The 22,120-nt window shown below is 48.6% G+C and overlaps 3 protein-coding genes across 7 annotated transcripts in view; 2 read left to right on the top strand and 1 right to left on the bottom strand.

The window, feature by feature from the left end:
* The window catches only part of LOC144179896 (uncharacterized), a 28,770-nt gene extending 26,910 nt beyond the window's left edge, over window positions 1-1,860 (bottom strand). Inside the window, exon 1 of the mRNA XM_077708320.1 lies at window positions 1,411-1,860. Coding sequence (XP_077564446.1) covers window positions 1,411-1,648 — 238 coding nt within the window. The 5' untranslated portion in view covers window positions 1,649-1,860. The remainder of the gene's footprint in view (window positions 1-1,410) is intronic.
* LOC144179193 (uncharacterized) overlaps window positions 1-7,429 on the top strand; it is a 55,305-nt gene extending 47,876 nt beyond the window's left edge. The window contains exons 1-2 of one of the 5 annotated variants that reach the window (XM_077707454.1): window positions 1,933-2,135; window positions 4,154-7,429. In XM_077707454.1, coding sequence (XP_077563580.1) covers window positions 7,075-7,416 — 342 coding nt within the window. In that variant the 5' untranslated portion in view covers window positions 1,933-2,135; window positions 4,154-7,074 and the 3' untranslated portion in view covers window positions 7,417-7,429. The other 4 variants (XM_077707457.1, XM_077707456.1, XM_077707455.1 and 1 more) reach the window with 4 other exon arrangements.
* Window positions 7,430-7,749: 320 nt separating this feature from the next.
* The window catches only part of LOC144179895 (uncharacterized), a 74,364-nt gene continuing 59,993 nt past the window's right edge, over window positions 7,750-22,120 (top strand). The window contains exons 1-4 of the mRNA XM_077708319.1: window positions 7,750-7,888; window positions 10,783-11,246; window positions 13,353-13,487; window positions 20,940-21,123. Coding sequence (XP_077564445.1) covers window positions 10,897-11,246; window positions 13,353-13,487; window positions 20,940-21,123 — 669 coding nt within the window. The 5' untranslated portion in view covers window positions 7,750-7,888; window positions 10,783-10,896. The remainder of the gene's footprint in view (window positions 7,889-10,782; window positions 11,247-13,352; window positions 13,488-20,939; window positions 21,124-22,120) is intronic.

Genomic DNA, 22,120 nt, shown 5'->3' with positions numbered 1-22,120 from the left:
GTGGGCCCCAAAGGGGGAAATGATAATTAGGGGGTACACTCGACAATGACACATTAATGCATTTCCGTTTAACTACAACTTAAGGTGTCCTCATAATTTTGTGTTTGCTTGCTGTGTGCTAAGCATGCTCACAATCCCTTAAATTTAGCCCCGACGGGCTTGCCAGTATGTCATCATGGTCAATGTCAGCAATTCGGCAGGCCGGAGGGTGCAGAGAAAACAGCCCTTTCGACTTATTGCTCAGTGAAAATGCACGTCAATCAACCACAAAAGTTTAACTTGTAAATTTAAAGATACAATGTTAACAACACGCTTGACGATAAAGTGTCATATCAACTAAGAATTTTCATTGAGACATGGCATTCTTCAACACCACCCCAGTGCTTTGTTTAAACGTGTCCACTTAGCGGTTAGCAACAGCTGAGCACATCAGACATCTGCAGTGTGACAACTCCAGGATCAGGTGGCAAGTAAAGGGCATTGAACAAGGATGACCAACAATGGGAAACAATACAGCAGTTCGTAACAAATGAGCATAAACTGAAGCAGTGATGACGGTGGCAGCAATGATATGTGCAGCAGTTAACCTCACAGCCAAAATGTTTGCAGAACGGTCACTTGTGATGCAACTACGTCCTAAGCACAGCTGGACACTTCCTTGTTAGCAAGGAATACGGCTAAGCTCAGTCACTTGGTTGGACTTGAGGTGACCACGACGAGGACCCGATTTGACTGCTCAGTGGTGCACAACAAACTTGGAGATCATGGCCGTGTCGGAATGCAGACGGTGGGCATCTTCGGCCCGATCTTTTCGTCCCAGCAGATCAGTTGTTCGCTGGCGAGACTGATGCCTGCAAATATGAAGCACGACTTATCAAGCCGCTTAAGTTTTGCGAAGTCACAAAGCATATTCTGCAAGCAGCTGAGCTGGCCAGAGCTGCCCTCACGACACCTCCCTATATCTTTCCACTTTTCACAACTGACAATTGCAACAAGCGGCTCAATATAGGATTCAGTCCTCAGGAGCTTGACGGTCAACAGGGACCATAGTAGCATTTTCGTGCTGCTAGATCAGAAATGGTGCTGGAGAAATCGCCAGTAATAAGGCGTAACTGCACAACCAGGCCAGTGCATATTTCGCAACCCAGGTGTCAAAATCAACCGCGCTCGATATTAGACTCGTTCAGCGAAGGGCGAAAACGCTAGCTTCAAAAACATAGGCAAGTGGGTCCCACCGATTGGAACGATCATTAGAGGGTGTCAGCCGCGCTGTCCCAGGGCGAACGGCGAACACTGAGGTGAAAAATTATGGACACAGCTTACCGACACCTTGGGCATTAGAGGGTGTCAGCCGCGCTGTCCCAGGGCGAACGGCGAACACTGAGGTGAAAAATGATGGACACAGCTTACCGACACCTTGGGCTGCAAATGCGCTGGTCAGTGCATTGTGGCTGTCACTTGCGCTTACCCAATGACCCATACGGTCGGCACATACAACGCCGGGAGCGAAAACAACTTCGTTCGTAAGCGTCCAGACCTCAATCAAGCTGCTCTCCTTTATCTTCGCTGTTGTCTCGTTCATAGTAAGTAAATGAAGCGCGGAATGCGGCGGCCGAGTATGGCACGCCGTTATTCTCACAAAGAGCATGCATCTTCAGCGTTCAGCTGCGCCAGCCAGCGACTTTTCATTTCAGTGGCACTCAACCAGAAAACGCCGCACGCAAAAAATCTGGAGCGAGTTGTCACTACGTATTAGCGTGAAACTACATGAGTCGTCGAACAGTTGTCAAAACTAGTCATAACAAACGGATGGGCGCAGGGATGGCAGGGATGTCATCGTGATACGACTTTCAAAACGAGACACTAACCATAGTTTCTTACCTGGAACTGCAGTCATCGCGCTTCGGTATCAGTGATTTTTCTGTGGAAACATGTTCTAAACAAAGAGCATAACAATATTTTAAAGAGGTAGTCTTCTTCAGTATTTTTAATAAAAAACACCTATGACGATGGCATCAACAATGGCGGCGCCCAGTCGTTTGTTTTGTTTTGATCTCGCCGGATCATTTTGACAGTGTTTGACTTCTCGTAGAGTTCCGTGCTATTACAGAGTGACAACAAGCCCTCAATCACGGGTACAGTACCCAGGGGAAAAAAAAAATTGTGTGCTCACGCAGCTTAGCAGTGGAGAAGCGTGCACATTGTGGGAATCACGCGGCTCTTACCCGGCCGCCGCCTGCCGTGGGTGTTTCACTTAGCTATGTTTCATTAACTCACTAAGAACAACAAAACAACGAATATAGCGCAGAGCGGTTTGATAGAGTTCAGCACGCGTACCGATTTCCGCGGCGGTGTATGTGGCGAACGTTCCGCTCATTCGGTAACGCAAAAGTGGCAGGCGTATTTTGCCCAGGTGTCGGTGAGCCCAAAGAATTTATTAGTTTCGCGTCCTTGATATTGCACGTTGATGTTCACGCTAGTAGAGCGGGGCCAGGTTCAAACCATTCAAATCGTCATGACTCACATGCGTTGTTTTTGCCGCAAGAGTTTTTAACCTCTTGCCTAACAATGAGTCTTAATTAGAAAAAGTCGAACACGGTTCATTTTTAACGCCTGGATTGCGAAATACGCACTTCTCAACCTGACCGCGCAAACGGAACTGCCAGCAGCGAGCTGCTGTTAAGATCGCAACAAGAGCAATGAATGACCTATCTGTTGTGACCCGTTACTGGCGATCTCCCCACCGTCATTTCCGAGCTAGCAGCGCGAAAAAGCTACCGTGCTCTCCGTAACCGGGCTATCCCATCAGGTGTTGCGATGAATCAGTTGACATACAAGCTCCGAGAGACTGAAGCACGCAACGCAAATCTCGCGTCGAGCTGCTTGTTACAGTTTTGAAATAGAGGCGTCATGAATGCACCCTTGGCCCACACAGCCGCTTGTAGAATAAGCTTTGTGACTTCGCAAAACTGAAGCGGCCAGGTATGTCCTTTTTCGTATTTGCAGGCATCAGTGTCGAGAGTCAGCGAGCTCCTGAGCTACTGGGACGAGAAGGCAGGGCTGAAGAGGCTTACCTGCTGCACTCTGACGTGCCATGACATTCGAGTTCATTATGCACAACCAAGCAGTCAAATCGTCTCGTTCCCATAGTCACCTCGAGTTCTACCAAGTGTCTGAGCTTAGCCATACCTTTTGCTAACAATGACTGTCAGTAGTTCAACCCAAAAAGAAGGCCGTGCTAGAAACGTAGTTGCTGGGTTACAAGTGACGGTTCCAGCAACATTTGGTTTCAACGTTAAATGCTGCTTATGCCATTGCTGCAGTCTTCATTGGTGCTTGAGCTGGTCGCTGGTTTGTTGCAAACTGCTCTTGTTTCCTGTTGTTGGTCATCCTTATTCAGTGACCTTCATTTCCCACTTGGTGATGCTGGGGTTGTCATCTTGCTATAATCTGGTGTGCTTAGCCGTCTAGATGGACATGTTTAGATGAAGCACTTGGGTGGTCTACCGAGAATGCAATTCATCTGTGAAACAGAGTTTCCATGATATGATACGTAATCTTACGTTTTGGCAGCAATTTGTCCAGTGTTTGCCATTGTGTAGCGACGTTTATACCATCTGGTAGTTTATCTAATGTCCCATAGCTTAAAGACTCGCCACTTATGTGAATATATTTGTCGAGCATACCCAATTTGTTAGGGTTGATTGCTGTGAACGGTAACAAAAATAAGCCAGGTACGAGTCAGGTTAGAAACAAGTGCATACAGCGGTCATCAAGCTGTGTGATCGCACCAAGGCACATGGTAAAAAAAGAAGCAAGAGATGTTTTGTCATTTCTAGCAGCCTTAGTCAATTTACTAACTTTTGGTTTAGGCACTTTCCCTAGATACATCATTGATGATGTCACAAAATAGGCACTTTCCCTAGATATGATACATCATTGATGATGTCGCAAAATAGGCACTTTCCCTAAATACGTCAGTGCTGATTTAACAAAACACATGATTGAGTGGTAGATTAAAATTTTGGCATAGACATGTTTCGAATGAAACCAACTTGCATTTTTTCATCATGGCCCCTTTCTAACCTCACCTGCCTTCGAGAAAAAAACGGCCACACTGTCCATCAGCTGGATGTTTCCCTTCCTGTTGCAGGTCCTTCCCTTTCTCCGAAAGGCCACAGGGTGCAGCACGGCCCTCCCCGGATTGTCCGCGGTTGCGCTGTCAGCAGTGCGCCTATGCAACTCCAAGCTCAGGCAATCCGAAAAGGCACTGGTGCACACACACGGGCATCGCTCCTTACAGTGCAGCCACTTCGGCATGGCGTTCGTGCAGAAGAACAGCGTGGTTGACCGCCTGCGCGTCCACACGAGCGAGAGTCCTCTTGGAAAGGGGCACCCACAATGCGTCGCTATGAGCAACATACGCATGCATGCTGCTCACATAATTTACCACTGCGATGGTGCCTTCTGTTCGGAAACAGCAGCTGATGTCTGTTGCTCATCCCGGAGCAGCTAGTAAAATCGCGAAAGTAAATAAATGCAGAGTACTAATAAAGGGATGGCCAACTACCCACTCAAGTTTGGTTCTACATTTCGCAAATGTGTTGCAGGAACAAGTCCGACCATAATGGAAAAAAGAAAGAGGAGGAGGGCTGGGTAGCACAGTAGTGTTACCAAGCACGGATTGTATACATCGAGAGTCATGTTTCCTTCCCCCCTCCCAATTTTCAGTACGGTCTGCTTCCATCTCGTTGATACATTCACTTCATGGCAAAAATAAGCTTCTTGGGCAGTTGGCATCATTGTGTCTATGTGTAGGGGTAGTAATAGCAGTCAGTGTTGTTTGCTGACACAGGCTTATGCTTGCATAGAACTGTCGCCGCTTGCTCCGCCTAAGTGACGCCATATCGTATCAGAGGCATGCAAAGCCACCACTGATCGCTTTGTCTTGTTCTCCCACTCCCTGAATGTTTCTAGTTCACTTTTGAAATTCTATCTACAATGAATTACCAAACAACAAACACAGTGCCGACGAGTGTTTTCTTTTCATGAGTGAAATGCCTGAACAGAGTAAAGGAGGCGAAGTGCCTCTTTGTAGCTGCCTCCTAGACACTGTGTTGTCATTGCTGTGAACACTTGTTTCCTACGCCAATATTCCATCGCCACCTCCACATCATCATGTTATGTAAGCTAAGTGTCACAAGCGCAATGACTTGAATGCACTGAACTTCAACCGGTTTGCTTCTGTGAAAGATGTCTGAGCTGTGCCGTTACATTATTTGCAAAAATGTGCAGTTGCTGAAGCGAGCACTCTTATACTCGATGGCTAAGGCATTGTGTTGCTGAGCCCAAGGACGTACCTAGGTTCGATTCCTGGCCCCGGCGGTCACTTTTCTGATGGAGGGGAAAAGCGAAAACGTTCGTGTGTTCGAGATTTCGGCTCATGTCAAAGATCCACAAGTGGTCAAAATTAATCTCGAGCACTCTACTACGGCGCACCTCGTCGCCTGTGTAGCGTAAAGCCTCATAATCAATCAATCAATCACTCCTGAAGAAGTAAATTTGTGTGTCTATCCAGCTTTTTCTGGCATTGTTGCATTTTTATAGTAAAGCTGTGGTCTCGCATCGTTCTAATTTATGGAGGCGGGAGCTGTCATGCTTGGAACCTGCCAAGCCTCCCTGTCTGACACGCATGGATGTGCACACAAAACTGGGAAATTGCACACATTGGGGTCCACTGTTGTACAGGCTGGTTCAAAAGGGACTGGCATTCTCTTCAGAGTTTTTCACGTGATGTACCATGTGTTGTTCCCACGACAACTGTATACACTTACTTCGGTGCTTCGGTGGGAAGATTGTGCGCTGTTGAAAGTTGTCTTTTGCAGCAGCAAGGAAATTATGCCCACATGCTACGGCGTGGCCACGTGTGAAAGAAGGCATGTGCCCTAGTTAATGTATGCCTGTGTTATTCAAATATACATCACCCTCAAGTAGGCCATTCGTCTTTGCTAACAGCTGTGCAAAAGTAAAATGCCATCTGAATATGCCAGGTTGTGGGGTGACAAGTTCATGCTGGCCGCTCTTAGTTGCAACTGTGGGCTCACTTTCTTTGGTCATGACAGCGGGCTGACTTCTTCGCTTGTCGGTGTACCTTCGGAAAATTGCAGTCAACCTATAACTGAATGAATATGGTATTCATTTTTCAGGTTTTAAACATTTGTGTTAATAATCAAACCGCAGTTGCAATCATGTTGCAAAAATGACTGTTTTAACTTCATTGTATCGCATGCTTTGCAGTCGAAAAGCAGTGCACAGGGAGGTGACAGGTTTTGTTTTTCTTTCCTGCTACTCGCTGTCATCTCAGGCTGTCGGATAACCTGATGGCTGGACATGTTATCTACGACAAACTTGGTGTACACTGCCGAGATTCTCAGTCTAGTGGAACTAGTAGAGCAGCCATGCTGGCTTCGGTTACGTCACAACTGCTGTTTCTAAGTCTTCTAAGCTCTTTTTTGATGTTGTTTGACAAGTATTGTACGTAGAAGTTGTACAATAGAGTTTGAGGCAGGAACAGCTCAATGAGGTGATGTGAACTTGCTTAGAAAGAGCCTGTCGAATTGAGTGGGCACTTGGGAAAGCTTGCATTTCTGGACACCCGTAGTGTGGCAAGAAAACCTGCAGAATTTTTGGGTAGGCGTGAACTTTGCAGCTTTCAGCGGAAGGAGCGATATCGGAATAAGTTTAGTGCTAGCACTAGATGTGCCGTTCTCCAAAACAAAAAAGAAATTTAAATCCTCCTGAGCGAAAGACTGCCAAGCCAGCAAGAAAGACGAGGACTCCTGTGCGTTGCTAGGCAACACCCGTGCGTGTTAGGTTTAGCAGAGCAGCTTGTTTGGCACTATCAGAGACGCTGCCTTCCTTTCTGTGTTGGTTTTTCCACCTTGCTGTTGATGCGCTGCTGCCTCATTTGCCAAAGGAAAGGCTCTCAGTGTTTCCCGCTCCCTTCCTGTTGCAGGCCCGTCCTCCCTTCCTCTACCAGGAGGCCGCAGGGGCGGCCTCCCGCCAGTTCATCGGATGTTCAGCTGTCCGCAGTGGAGCTACATGACGCCGGCCTTGAGCAAGCTGGAGAGCCACAGGCGCACCCACACGGGCGAGCGCCCGTTCCAGTGCAGCCACTGCGGCAAGGCCTTCGTGCGGAAGGACCACCTGGACGTTCACCGGCGCACGCACACGGGCGAGCGTCCCTACCGGTGCAGCCTGTGCCCGGCGGCCTTCGCCCACAATAACAGCCTGGACACCCACTTGCTCTGCCACACGGGGGAGAGGCCCTTCCGCTGCCGCTTCTGCCCCCAGGCCTTCAAGTACCGCCCCCAGCAGAAGAAGCACGAGGAGAAGGAGCACAGCGACCGCCAGTAGTGCAGCGGGACGGGAAGGACCCAGCCGTGTGTGCATGCGCGCGCAGACACTCACTCCAACGAGGTCAGAGGGAAGTGAGCCCCTATTTGTGGATCATTATAGAGAATGGTTGTGTAGCATGCCAAGAGGTAGGGAGCTCAGGGAGAGAGTCTGTTCCGTTCTACAATGACGTCTTAGCCCGAGCGAAGATTTCCACGTTTGTCGTAACATCGTCGCCTCGCCAGCCAAGTGACCATTGCTCCGTGCCAGTGCGGGAAATGTGATTGTGGGTGGGAACTGTGGCAGACAGTGGCGTCCTGTGTTTCCCTCGAGCATCTCATGATGGGGGATGGCCCACTAGCACATAGTGCCTACTTGAACACACACCACCGTTCTGCAGAAGGATACAGGCAAGGTGGTGGAAACTTCATATGCGTGCAGTGCATGGATACATCGCTCGTGTAATTTCCCTCCATGATGGTGCCTTCTGTCGGTAAGCAGCAGTTGACGTTTAGTGCTGGACCTGTGGGCTGCTTGTACAGATACTTTTAAGGGGCAGCTAGAAACATGCAACGAGGGAACTCTGTAGACATGACCCTGCCTTGATGGTGCCTTCATTTAGTAAACACAAGCTGATCTCCACTGCTTGGCTGTGTGCTTCTTGTAAAGATAATAATGAAGGGGCAGCTAGAAACATTGAGAAATAAAGAAACACAGAGACGTGAACTGACAGCCAAGTACCTACCCATTGAAGTTTGTTTCTACCCTTTCGCAAATGAATTGCAGAAGCCAGTATTACCATAAGGGAAAAAAAGAGGAGGGTGGGGGGGGGGGGGGGGGGGGCATGTTAGTGATACCAAGCACTGGTCGTATACATCAAAAGTCACGTCCACCCCCCCTTTCTCAGTATGGTTTGCTTCCATCTCCTTGACACATTCACTTAATGGACAAATAACCTTCAAGGGCTGTTGGCATCGTTGTGTACATGTGTAGTGGTAGTAGTAGCAGTCAGTGCTGTTTGCGGAGGCTGGCTTAGCCTCGCAAAGAACTGTCGCCAATTGCTCTGCCGTGCAACACCATATTGTATCAAAAATACGCAAAGCCACCACTCATCGCTTAGTCTTGTCCTTTCATTCCGTGAATGTTTCTAGCTGACTTTTAATATTCTATGTACTGTACATTACCAAAGTACATCAATGGCTGCAAGTGTTTTATTTTCACAAATGAAATGTCCAAAAAAAAAAGAAATGGAGGCAAAGTGGCTCTTGATAGCTGCCTCCCTGACACAGTGTCATCGTTGCTCAGTTGTTCCCCCACCCCCCACTTAAGAGATTTCTCAAGTCCTCCATTTCCACCTTCATGTCTTCATGTTGTGCGACATCTGCGTCGCATATGGAATGACTGAAATGCATTGAACTTCCGCTGGTTAGCCTCTCCAAAATTCGTAGCGTTTTTGTTCAGTAAACCTGAGCTCGTGCACTGTTCTGGTTTGTGGGAGTGTGAGCTGTCACGCTGGGGGCCTGCCAAGCCTCTGTGTCTGACATACACAGACAACCACACAGCACCGTAAAAATAGCCACGTTGAGGTTTACTGTGAAACTGGCTGGTTTAAAACAACACCTGGCGCCTGCATTCTCTTCCAAGTTTCGCGCGTAGGCGTGGCTTATTGTATGTTGTTCCCTTGGCAGTCGTATATACTTACTTCGTAGGGAAGATTGTGTGCTGGTGAAAGTTATTATTTTTGCAAGGAAATTACACCTGCATGCTATTGCATAACCTTGCGTAGAATAAAGCACTTGCCCTTCTTAACTATGTGTCACCTGTAGAATATATTCCTATGTGTATTCAAATGTACATTGGCCCCAGATAGGCCCCTTCTCATTGTTAAAAGTCATATGAGGGCAAGAAATACTGAACATGCCAGGTTGTGTGTGGTGGGTATATCATGTGGGTATACCTTTGGTTGCGACTATGGGTCAACCTTCTTTGGTCATCATTGCAGATGCCCTAATAAAAAAAAAAAAAAGCAGTCAAGTCGACTTGTAACCAAGTGAACACGGTATTTTTACTCTGGTTTTTCACTGTCGAGTCATTAATCAGACGACAATTTGCTTGTCTTTTACCCTTTTTCCTCGTGTTGCTGTTGAAGCATTTGCTGCCTCTTGTAAGATGCAACTCTGAGGGGTAGCAGGCAGAGAGCTGAGACTGTTTTAACCTAATCCTACCGCATGCTTCGATGTTGTGAAGCAGTGCTCAGGAAGGCGACAGCTGTGTTTCCTTTCCTGCTACTCATGTCATCTCACGCTGTCGGATGACCTGACGGCTGTGCATGTTACCTATACACCGAACATGCGGAACAGTGCTGAGGTGCTCAACCTAGCAGTAGCAGTTCAGCAACCGTGGTTCTTTCTGCTGCGCTGCGCACTGTTGGTTTTAAGTCTTTGCAACTGTGTTTTGTTTTGTTTAATGGGATGTGTGCACGTGGAAGTCGGGCATGCTGTCTGTGGCAGGAATAGCCATGACGAGGTGATGGGAACTGCTTAAAACGGCGCTGGTCATATTGGTGTCTGTTTGGTGGGTGATGGTCTTGCGACCGCAGCAGTGTGGCCTGAAAAAACAAAACGGGCATTATTAAAATTTTTGGGTAGACGTGAGCTTAGCAGCTTTCGGGGAAAAGCCTGGCGATATTTCATTCCGATATAAGTACAAGCCAGGCACTTCCCATGCATTGCAGAACGTTAACAGAACGTTTTGATGTGGTGGGTCCTGTTCTTAAACCAACCTAAACGATGCCGCACCACCTTTATTTTTGAATGCAATGCATATGATTGAGCCAAGAGAACAACAGTCGAGAAACATCATTGGTCTTTCAAGAGCCTTGGCACTACTGTGGCTCAAAGCCAGGCTGTGCATGTAAAAACCTGCTATTCCATCTGGAGGGTACCGAAGTCAAACAGCAGAGTGCTTCTAGCAGTTGCTCACAATTGAAGGTGTAATCGAAGCGAACAGGTAGATGGCTCTGGGTGTGTGCAGGAAGCGGCAGGCTAGCACCCACAATGGACAGAATCTTGCCAAAGTGTGCTGTCACATGAGGTATCTCTAGTGCGAAAGCCCCGTATGTACCATACCAGGGCAAGCTGAGATACTGAAGCTTCTGAAGCCTATTGAGCAACAGATCTTCGAGCCATCAAGCAAGTGGAGGGCTCATCTCTGTTGCTGGGCAGTGTTGAGGCTCATCAGGGCAGCTCACCTGGCACCAACGAAGACGTTCCCTCCACTCTTCATGTTTGTTCTTTCTCCTTTCCCGTTCTAACTCATTGCTGCTGCCCTGCTTCCATGTTTGCTGCAGGACGGGCTCTCAGTGTTTCCCGTCTCTCCCCATTGCAGGCCCTTCCTCCCCCCCCTTCTCTCTCCGTGGGTGACCAGAGGCAGCTGCAGTGTCAGTGGTGCAGCTACGTAGCACCATGGCCGAGCCATCTGAAGATCCACGAGCGCACGCACATGGGCGAGCGCCCCCATCAGTGCAGCCACTGCGGAAAGGCCTTCGTGCGGAAAAGCCACCTGGTCACCCACCTGCACATCCACACGGGCCAGCGCCCACACCAGTGCAGCCACTGCGGCAAGGCCTTCGTGCGGAAGGACTACCTGGACGTTCACCAGCGCACGCACACGGGCGAGCGTCCCTACCGGTGCAGCCTGTGCCCGGCGGCCTTCGCCCACAATACCAGCCTGGACACCCACTTGCTCAGCCACACGGGGAAGAGGCCCTTCCACTGCCGCTTCTGCCCCCAGGCCTTCAAGTACCGCTTCCAGCAGAAGAAGCACGAGGAGAAGGAGCACAGCGACAGCCAGTAGTGCAGCGGAACGGGAAGGACCCAGCTGTGTGTCTGCGTGCATACAGTTGCTCCAGTAAGGTCAGAGGGAAGTGAGCCCTTTCTTGCTGGTCATTAAAGGGAAGGGTTGTGTAGCACGCCAAGAGGTGCCGAGCTCAGGGAGAGAGCCGGCTTCTTCCTAAGACGACGTCTTACCCTGAGCGAAGATTTCCACATTTGTCATAACATCGTCGCCTCGCCGGACAAGTGACCATTGCTCCGTGCTAGTGTGAAATGTGACTGCGGGTGGGAACCGTAGCAGAAAGTGGTGTCCTGTGTTGGTCACAAGCATCTCATGATGGGTGCTGGCCCATTAGCACATAGTGCCTACTTGAACACACACCACCGTTCTGCAGAAAGAAGCAAGCAAGGTAGTGGAAATTGTAGTGGGTCAGCAATCATACGCATGCAAGTACATGCAAAAGCGAAAACGTTTGTGTGTTCTAAATTTCGCCTCATATTAAAGATCCCCAAGTGGTCAAAATTAATCATGAACCCTCCACTACGGCGCACCTCGTCACATGTGTAGCGTTGGCGCGTTAAGTCTCATAATCAAAGAAGTAAATTTGTGGGTCTATCCAGCTTCTTCCAGCGTTGTTGCATGTTTCGAGTAAAGCTGTGATCTCACATCGCTCTGTTTTATGGAAGCGCGAGCTGTCATGCTTGGAACCTGCCGAGCCTCCCTGTCTGACACGCATGGATGTGCACACAGAACTGGGAAATTGCACACATTGAGGTCCACTGTTGTACGGGCTGGTTCAAAAGGGACTGGCATTCTCTTCAGAGTTTTTCACGTGATGTACCATGTGTTGTTCCCACGACAACTGTATACACTTACTTTGGTGGGAAGATTGTGCGCTGTTGAAAGTTGTCTTTTGCAGCAGCAAGGAAATTATGCCTACATGCCACGGCGTGGCCATGTGAGAGAAGGCGTGTGCCCTAGTTAATGTATATAATGTATATATATAATGTATATCTAGTTAATGTATAATGTATATTTGAATAACACAGGCATACCTTAACTATGCCTGTGTTATCAAATATACATCACCCGCAAGTAGGCCATTCGTTATTGCTAACAGCTGTGTAAAAGTAAAATACCATCTGATTATGCCAGGTTGCGGGGTGACAAGTTCATTCTGGCCGCTCTTAGTTGCAACTGTGGGCTCACTTTCTTTGGTCATGACAGCGGGCTGACTTCTTTACTTGTCGGTGTACCTTCGGAAAATTGCAATCAACCTATAACTGAATGAATATGGTATTCATTTTTCAGGTTTTAAACATTTGTGTTAATAATCAAACCGCAGTTGCAATCATGGTGCAAAAATGACTGTTTTAACTTCATTGTATCGCATGCTTTGCAGTCGAAAATCAGTGCACAGGGAGGTGACAGGTTTTGTTTTTCTTTCCCGCTACTCGCTGTTCTCTCAGGCTGTCGGATAACCTGATGGCTGGACATGTTATCTACGCCAAACTTGGTGAACACTGCCGAGATTCTCAGTCTAGTAGAACTAGTAGAGCAGCCATGCTGGCTTCGGTTACGTCACAACTGCTGTTTCTAAGTCTTCTAAGCTGTTTTTTGTTGTTGTTTGACAAGTATTGTACGTAGAAGTCGGCAATAGAGGTTGAGGCAGGAACAGCTCAATGAGGGGATGTGAACTTGCTTAGAAAGAACCTGTCGAATTGAATGGGCACTTGGCAAAGGTTGCATTTTGGGACACCCGTGGTGTGGCAAGAAAACCTGCAGAATCTTCGGGTAGGCGTGAACTTTGCAGCTTTCAGCGGAAGAAGCGATATCGGAATAAGCTTGGTGCTAGCACTAGATGTGCCGTTCTCAAAAAAAAAAAAAAAAGAAATTTCAATTCTCCTGAGCGAAAGACTGCCAAGCCAGCAAGAAAGATGAGGGCTCCTGTGCGTTGCTAGGCAACGCCCGTGCACATTAAGCCTAGCAGAGTGGCTCGTTTGGCACCATCAGAGACGCTTCCTCCTCCTCTGCGGTGGTTTTTCCACCTCGCTGTTGATGCACTGCTGTCTCATTTTCCAAAGGAAAGGCTCTCAGTGTTTCCCGTTCCCTTCCTGTTGCAGGCTCCTCCGCACTTCCTTTCCCACGAGTCCGCAGGGGCGGCCTCCCACCAGTTCATTGGATGTTCAGCTGTCCGCAGTGCAGCTTCATGACGCCGACCTCGAGCAAGCTGGAGAGCCACAGGCGGACACACACGGGCAAGCGGCCTAATAAATTGCATATCTTGCCCCTGAATAATTCCAAAGAGCTGCATGTTCGTTCTCTGCTTTTTGTTTTTTTGTGTGTGTGCTTGGCGGTGCCAGGTGTCGCACAGTTGTCGGCTGTTGCCTAGTTATCTGTACATAAGAGCATGAGCTGCGTCAAAAAAATATTGTTACCAGATGGATAGTTACATGCCCTGTAGACTCTAATTGCTTGCCGACATGTGCATGGTTTATGTTTGTACGATGAGTGTTTTTTACGAATAAATGTTAGATAGAAGTAGGACCAGACTTTAGCAAGACGCCAACCACAGCCGCATCAGGCAGAAAATGAAGGGCATTGCAAAACAATGACGAACAAAGGGAAACAATACAGCAGGTTGTAACAAATGATTGACCAGCTCAAGCACTGATGAACGTGGCAGCAATGACACGAGCAGCACTTAACACTGTACCAAATGTTGCTAAAACCATCATTTGTGATATAAAACTACATTTCAAGCACGGCTTTCTTCCTGGATTAAACAGCTGCCACATTCATAGTTACCAAATCGATGGCACGGCTAGGCTCAGGGAGGAGGAGGAGGAATCAACTTTTACTGAGCCCAAGAAATCGGTGGTGCGCGCTGGCACTAGACGGGGTGGTTCCCTAGTTACGGGACCCATATGTTCCCAGCAGCTCCTGGCCCCTGTCTGTCAGTGCGAGATGAGTCGGCAGGGCGGGGCTGGTCAACAAGGTCTCCCATCGCTCAAGGGGTTGCGGATTGGGGGTGTTGTGGGGAAGGGAAGGAGGGGGGGTCTTGAGTTCTGTACACTCTGTCAAGATGTGTGGCAGGGTGCCCCTCTCTCTTTTGCAAAACGGACAGAGCGTATCGTGTTCCGCAGGGTACATGAGGTTCATCAGTACGGGATGCGCAAGCGATCCCGCCTGCGCTCGACGCAGGATCGTCTGTTGCTGCCTAGTCAGTTTGGGGTGCGGTTCCGGCAGTCTGCGCCTCTCCTCTCGGTACATCCGGGTAATGTCCCGAAAGCTGGTAACCGGGTGCGGTAGCTCTTCCGGCTCGTTCTCAGGCACTTTGTTGAACTAGAGGTGACCATGGGGTGGAGACGATTTGAATGCAAGCCTGTGCATAATGGACTTGAACATGATGGCCTTTTCAGAATGGAGGTGGTGGATCTTACCAGCACAATGGTTTTGTCCTAGCAGCTCAGGGTCTTGCTGAGGAGACTGATGCTTGCAAATATAAAACATGACAAACCACACCGCTGCACAATTGCGAAGTCACAAACCTTATTCTACTAGCCGTTGTGCATGCGGAGGGTGCATTCACGACGGCTCCAATTCTAAATTGCAACAAGCTGCTTGATATTGGATTCACATTTTGTGTGCTTGGGTCTTTTGGGGCGTGACTGTCAACTGAATAATGGCATTTGATGAGAGAACAAATGGTTATGGGGAGCACGATGTTTTTTCGTGCTGCTGTCTTGGAAATGACGCTGGAGAGATCGCCAGTAATCGGACGCAACAGACAGGCCATTACTCTTGTTTCACTCGCACCAGCAACTCGGTGCGAAGCTTCGTCTGCTCAATCGGGTTGGGAATTGCGTATGTGGCAATCCAAGCGTTAAAATGAACCGTGTTCGAACTTTCCCATGTAAAACTCGCTGTTAGGCGCGAGGTAAAAACGCTTACGGCAAAAACACAAGTGAGTCACGGTGATTTGGACGATTATTGGCGGGTGTCACCTCACTGTACCAGCGTGAGGAACGTGAAAAATGAAGGACACAAGACGCGCGCTAATAAATTCTCTGCGCTTACCGATGCTTACCGACTCACGAACTGCGCTGACCAGTGCGTCATATGCCTGTCATTTTCGTGTCACCGACTGAGCCGAACGGTCGGCACATACACCGCCGGGAGCGAAAACGACCAAACTCGCACGCGTCCGGAACACGATCAAGCCGCTATCCGTTATCTTTGTTATTTTTTCGTCCATAGTGAGTCAATGAAGCATCGAATGAAACACCCATTGCTGGCCGGCGGCCGGGTATGACACGCCGTTGTTCTCACAAACTGCACGCTTCTCCAGTGCTAAGCTGCGCCAGCACGCGACTTCCTTTTTCCCTGTGTACTTGAACCACAAATGTCGCACGCAAAAACGAAATCGGGAGCCAGTTGTACGAGCGTCAAAACAACTGTCAAAACCACCTTCCACGGCCTGTACTGGGCGCCGCCATCGTTGATGCCATCGTGATACATCTTTCCAAAATAAAAGAAACACTACAAACCAAAAAAGTGCAGTGGTTAACGCTGAAGGCTACAAGCTTGTTAAAAAACGATATGCTGTCTGTTTACAACGCGTTTCCACATAGTAACCGGTACCGAAGCGGAACCACAGACACTATTTTGTTTGCCACCTGCCCTACCTATCCAGTACTCTTCCTCAACCAATCCCCTCATCCACTCCTCCAGCAAAAAAAGTAAAGCGTTCCTTACCGAGACATGAGGGTGCCTGCATTGGGAATCGGAGTGCACACGCCGCAGAACCGAGTTTAAACACGACCCCCCCCCCCCCGTTGGTTCCCACGAAAGCGACACCTAGCTCCCACGCTACTCCCAGGTCTGCGTCTTATATCCACTACAAGAAATCCAAAAGGCAACATGACCAAGGCTTCACCCCTTCGGATCTTCTATGAGGCCTTGATGTAGTCCCAAGTTCTATAGAGATATTGTTAAAAAGCAAAATTTCACCGCAGCCTACACTTCTGAAAATTGTGGTATCCCCTCACAAGCTTCTTCCAAGATGCCCATTCAGCAAACTTTCTGCACAACCCTACCTCCACCATCTTGTTTGTCAGGTAGTGCAACAAATTTCACCCAATATCAAACATCCATCCCAGCCAACAAACAACCATCTGACCCACGCACAACTGTAATTGCACTTCTTTAGATGTACTACAAAAGACTCCTATATTTCATGGCACTTATTCTATTAGTAGTGACTTCGCATTAACAGCGTTCTTGAGACCAGAAATGACCCCATGTCTCATATGACGACCGAACAGAGAAAAATTAACTCCAATGTGAGCGACCTGAAACCCGCATCATGTGTGCTCCACAGCAATTCAGAAAGGTCGGGTGAGGCATGCACATGGAGCGATTTTGCAAGCGACTTGGGGAGCGACGCGACTAGCGACGAACTACTTTTCGCCGCGGACCAAGTCGCTCATCGAATCGCTCGGTTCTGGGTCGCCAGAAACAGTCGCTCGCCTCCTGGAAGTGGTTTCAGCGACTAGCCAAGAGGAGAGCCCCTACGTGAGCACGCAATCTCCGGTTTTGGAAGATAACAAAGCGGGGGGGGGGGGGGGAGATTTTGCAAATCCACGCAGACAACGTTTGCGGTGCAGCGGCAAAGAAAGCTTTGCATGGCAAAGCTTGTGTACATGCTGAAGCAGAAGCAAGAAGGCTCCCGCACACACTAGGTGAGACCCGTGTGGGAAAAACGACGTCAAGAAAGCGAATTCTTCACGGCGTTCATGTTGGAGCCGAGAGACGAGGTGCAGAAGGAAAAGCGTGCACTATCGCTAACCCAAACCAGTTTTAGAGATGCAATGAAGTGCAAAAGGTAGAAAGGCGTAATACTTTTCAGTCATGCTTTTTATGACAAATGAACAAAAAAAAATGTTTGCAAACAACCAGCGTACCAAGCGCGTTACTATGCGCAGTACGGAAACATTGAAATCGCCATCCTCAGTCGCTCGAGCCGTCGCTGTCGTGGTTGCGTCGGCAAGCGACTTCGGTTCAGCGACTGCGGATCCTAGTCGCGTCGCTCGTCGCGTCGCTGGAAAAATCGCTCCATGTGGTTACCGCTTTATATCCGCTCCGCTACAAGAAATCCAAAAAGCAACATGACCAAGGCTTCACCCCTTTAGATCTTCTATGATGCCTTGATGTAGTCCCACGTTCTATAGACATATTGCTAAAAAGCAAAATTTCACCGCAGCCTACACTTCTGAAAATTGTAGTATCCCCTCACAAGCTTTTACCAAGATGCCCATACAGAAAAATTTCTGCACAACCCTACCTTCATTATCTTGTTTGTCAGCTAGTGTTCGAATTTCACCCAATATCAAACATCCATCCCAGCCAACAAACAACCATCTGACCCACGCACAACTGTAACTGCACTTCTTTAGATGTACTACAAAAGACTCCTATATTTCATGGGACTTATTCTATAAGTAGTGACTTCGCATTAACAGCGTTATTGTGATCAGAAATGACCCCACGTCTCATATGGCGACCGAACAGACAAAAATTAACTCCAATGTTAGCGACCTGAAACCCGCATCATGTGTGCTCCACAGCAATTCAGAAAGGTCGGGTGAGGCATGCAAGTCCAAATGTCACCTCACCAACTCTTGTTTGGAGAAAATAAAAGTTTTGTCGATGGCTGGGCAATGCTTCGTGTGCGCATTGAAAGTACACTGAGCACAAGACTGTCGCTAGAGGATCACCTGCACTACCTGCACCAGTAGAAATGCATCATCTGCAACCAAACCAAAAGCAACGAGCGCATTCTTGGAAGTTTGAACCCGTATATGAATCGGTAGGAAGCAAGCGAGGAGTAGAAAATGCAGGTGGCCATTCCTGTGCAGTCAGCAGGCAGTCAGTGAATGTTTTGCAAAGGTGAAAGACACTTGATTTATTTGAACGCGTCGTTATGGTCGCCACCTTTCCCCGGAAAAAAACCTGACCCTTCAAGGGGGGGTGAGGGGGGGTATTTAGATGGTTGACTTAGTGGGGATAAAAAAAAAGAATCCATGTTTTATGACATGCAATGCCATATGCATTGTAGCGTTTTCCTAGAGAGCAATCAACATAATGTTTGTACTGAAAGTTACTGAAATTTTGGTTATTGCTCTAAATGCGCTTCACTGAAAAGTAACCGCACGTACTTCGTCCGTTAAAAGCTCTTTGCATCTTGCCCGAGTTCGCCCGCACATTTTCTCTGCTTCCGTGTCTTTGCGCAGCTTGCCGACACGTATTTATCATCTTAGTTGCCAAAATGCCAAAAAAATAAATAATCACAGCACGATAGTCGAAAAACCAGTCGATGACGGCCGGTTTGAAGTATTAACCAGCAACCAGCCCGCTGTATAAAAAGCCGGGCAGGTGGCAACCCTTTGCATCGTTCACCAATACCAAAAGTCACCCCCCTACAATCAGTCGGTTCATCAAGCTTCGATTGAGAAGCCACTTTTCTGATACGGAAGTTGTCCTGAGTGCCATCGAAATACCGCACATCTGCCACAGCATTGAGGATTTGGCAATGACCTTCATCATGGCATGCAAGGGATCAGGAATGGGCATTGCTGATGAGCTGCTGCAACTTGACGACGTCACGCGTGGAGGTACAAGCGTTCTGATTGCATTGCACCATACATGAAACCTAATGACTGGCAAATTGGTGGGGCCTGACAAAACCATGCTCTCATTGCCCCAAACTAAAAATCATGTACCCTTGCATCTGACGTGGACAATGGTTAATTGCTAAGCTTCCTCGTGAGGGATTCTTTCGTTGTCCCCTGGGTTTGGACTCTGACCCACACGCAGCTTAGACTTTTGATCACACTAGCTTTGACTTTGACCCTTCACCATTAGTGAGTAAATACTGGTCAGCCTAAATATAGCTGGGGACACAGACACAGATGAAAGGCGAAGCACAAGCGCTGGCACTACCAACTGAATTTTATTACGCCTCCCCTGGTACATTTATACGCTCCTCTAGCCACGTGGTCCAGGTACAACAGCACGAAGAAATAGTTTCTCTTTACCGGTTAGCACAACTGCCGCAGTGCTGACACAACCGTCGACGTCCTCTTCAATTTCCATCGCTTTGATGATTTTGTGTGCAAGCCTATCACTGTTTTTATGCATGGTCACGACAACAGGTGCGCACTGAGGTAGAAGACTACAAACTCTAGGCTTCTTGGTTTCACTGAATTAAACATACCACAGCTGTGTGCTCGAACTCCTGCCCATTGCCTCCTTGGTCGCAGACCCTCATGTGCCAACCTAGGCAGGCAGCTCAGGACATGCTCCAACCACCTTTGTGCTCACAGACGCCATGCAGCAATGTTGATGTTGCGAGCGTCTGACAAAACTTTTGGACAAGGCGGATGAAAGGATAGCGGTTGCAGCAGCAGTCTGCACACTTTGTGAGGAAGAAAGCAGCCATGAAAATCAGAGAAGGGAATGTGGCAATAGTTTACCAAGACACCCTGCTAAATGTGGATACTCCCTAAAGTCGAGGAGGTCTACAAAACTGCTGGTGGTTCCAGGTGCGGGATGGACTTAGTAACAACCAGGGTTGCACAGACTTGACCTTCTTGATATTTCTGCCTAGCCAGTTTCCCCACAGCCCGGAATGTGTAGAAATTACTATTACTATGTTTCTCCGAAGCATGTTTCTCATCATTGCCATTCTTACGGCCGTCATGTTTACCCGCTTTAGGGCTCACTCTTTCTGCAGTTCGCATAGAGCACCTGAGCTGGGCGACATGCAAATAAATACGTCCTCTGTTGGTTATCTAAAAAGTTCGATTTCTCAGTCCCTGCTATGGCTCGCTCAGTACAGACGTAAACTGATGATAACTACCCAGTGAATTTTGTTTTTGCCACTAAGCAAGTATCAACAATGGAAGCAAACCACACTGAAAGAGGGGTTGGGGAGCATGACTTTCTGATACATAACGTGGTTTCCCAAATGATAGGAGCAAACTTCAGTGGGTAATTTCCATCAGTTTATCTGTGTCAAGTCCCTCACCCTCTGAATGGTTATAACAGCCCCTTAAACTATCTGTGCAAGGAGCACATGGGACAAGCACTGGACGTCAACTGCTGTTTACCTACAGAAGGCACAACTGCAGTTGAACACTACGTAACAGGAATGCACACAGTGCGCGCATTTTCACCAATCGTGACATATCCCGATTCCCCCTGTTCAACAGGGGTGTGTTTCTTGTGCTGGGCTGCAAAGCTAAAGCATGCATTCAGGCAGGCACTCTACACGCTAGTGGGCTTGCCCTTGTCCCAACCCACTTGCAACCAATGTGGCTCGCCTCGTAACCTACCGCTAGTCCCTTTCACAATCTCACTTTCTCAGCCAGCGAGGGGCAATGGTCAACCAGCTGGTGAGGCTGCAGGATGTCATAATGAGCGAGGAAATTTTTGCTCAAAGCGAGGTTTCGCTGCATGATAAAATGGGCCCTCTTTATGAGCCCCTCTCCGTCTTGGCGTGCTGGGTACATCGCTTGCTTCGTAACAATTCGCGCCGAGAATTCGCTCTCCTCCAGTCACATTGGGTGAGTGTTCGCGCGCGCACACGAAGGTTGTACGCCTACATCTAATGTGTATTCTGGTGGGGTGGTGTGTGAGGGCCCTAGGGAAGAAAGGTCAGTGGAAGGGACGGCCAGCCGTGTGGCTCCGCACGTGGCCGGCCAAGTGGCTCTTCTGGGCGAAGGCGCTGTGGCAGTGGAAAGGACGTTCACCTGTGTGGGTGCGGAGGTGGGTGGCCAGGTGGACCTTCTGCACGAAGGCCTTGCCGCACTGGAAGGGGCGTTCGCTCGTGTGCGTGCGCCCGGGCTTTTTCAGATTGCTCGAGTCTGGCGTCATGTAGCTGCACTGCTGACAGTGCAAGAGCCGACGACCCGGTGGGGGGCCGTGCTGCACCCTGCGGGCATTCGGGGATGGAGGAGAGACTGTGGCAGGGATGAAAGAGAAAAACTGAGATGCCTTCCACAAACGAACCCGGTGACAGCGAGGCAAAAGTGCAAAGAACCAGCACGAAGGAGGAGGGAGCGCTGGTGCCAGGTGAACCGCTCTGCTCAAGCCGTGTGCCAAGGCGTTGCCCAGCAATGCTGACGAACCCTTCTCTTTCTAGCTGGCGCGGCAAAATTTCACTCAGGAGGCTGCAAAAGCTTCGCAATCAAGGCTTGTTCAGGAACGGCATGGTTAGTGATCTTGCACACAAAGGGTCTCCTCTGTTACCATTCTTTCGCTAAAAGCACCTAAGCTGATGCCTATCCTATGAAGCCATGAGAGTTTTCATCCCTAGAGGTGCTTTGACGTCCACAGAACATTCGCATCAGCTGACTCGGCAGCTAAGGGCAGCTGCTGTGTATGGTGTTCACGAATGTCAAGTGGTTGGACAGTCCGGTTGTATCTGCTCCACTTGAGACGCACATACATGCACGCGTACAGTGGCCGGTACCACAGGAGGGTAATTGGCCAAGGCTTGGTAAAACGGCTGATAAAATTAATATTTTCCGTTAAAGTTTCAATCAACCAGAACTTCACCTTCTACTGGCCTAATCCTGGGCATAACTTGGTGCACCTAAAATATTGGTACATGACGGGTAACAGCGCGAAAACTGAACGAAAACACGAAAAGGGCGAGACACAAACAAGCGCTTGTTTGTGTCTTGTCCAGTTTTCGTGCTGTTACCCGTCATGGAACAGTACCAACTAGCCCAGCTCACAACACTCCTGCAAATATCGGTAACTTATTTGCACTGTTCTGGAGCATGCCATGATGTACTTTGGAACATAAACCAGATAAAACTCT

This window comes from Haemaphysalis longicornis, unplaced genomic scaffold, assembly GCF_048455015.1.
Source record: "Haemaphysalis longicornis isolate Haplotype H1 unplaced genomic scaffold, Haemaphysalis longicornis Haplotype H1 scaffold_4, whole genome shotgun sequence".
In the NCBI taxonomy this organism is placed as follows: Eukaryota; Metazoa; Arthropoda; class Arachnida; order Ixodida; family Ixodidae; genus Haemaphysalis; species Haemaphysalis longicornis.
Note: the sequence above shows the minus strand (reverse complement) of the source record. Positions and strands in the feature narration are given on the sequence as shown.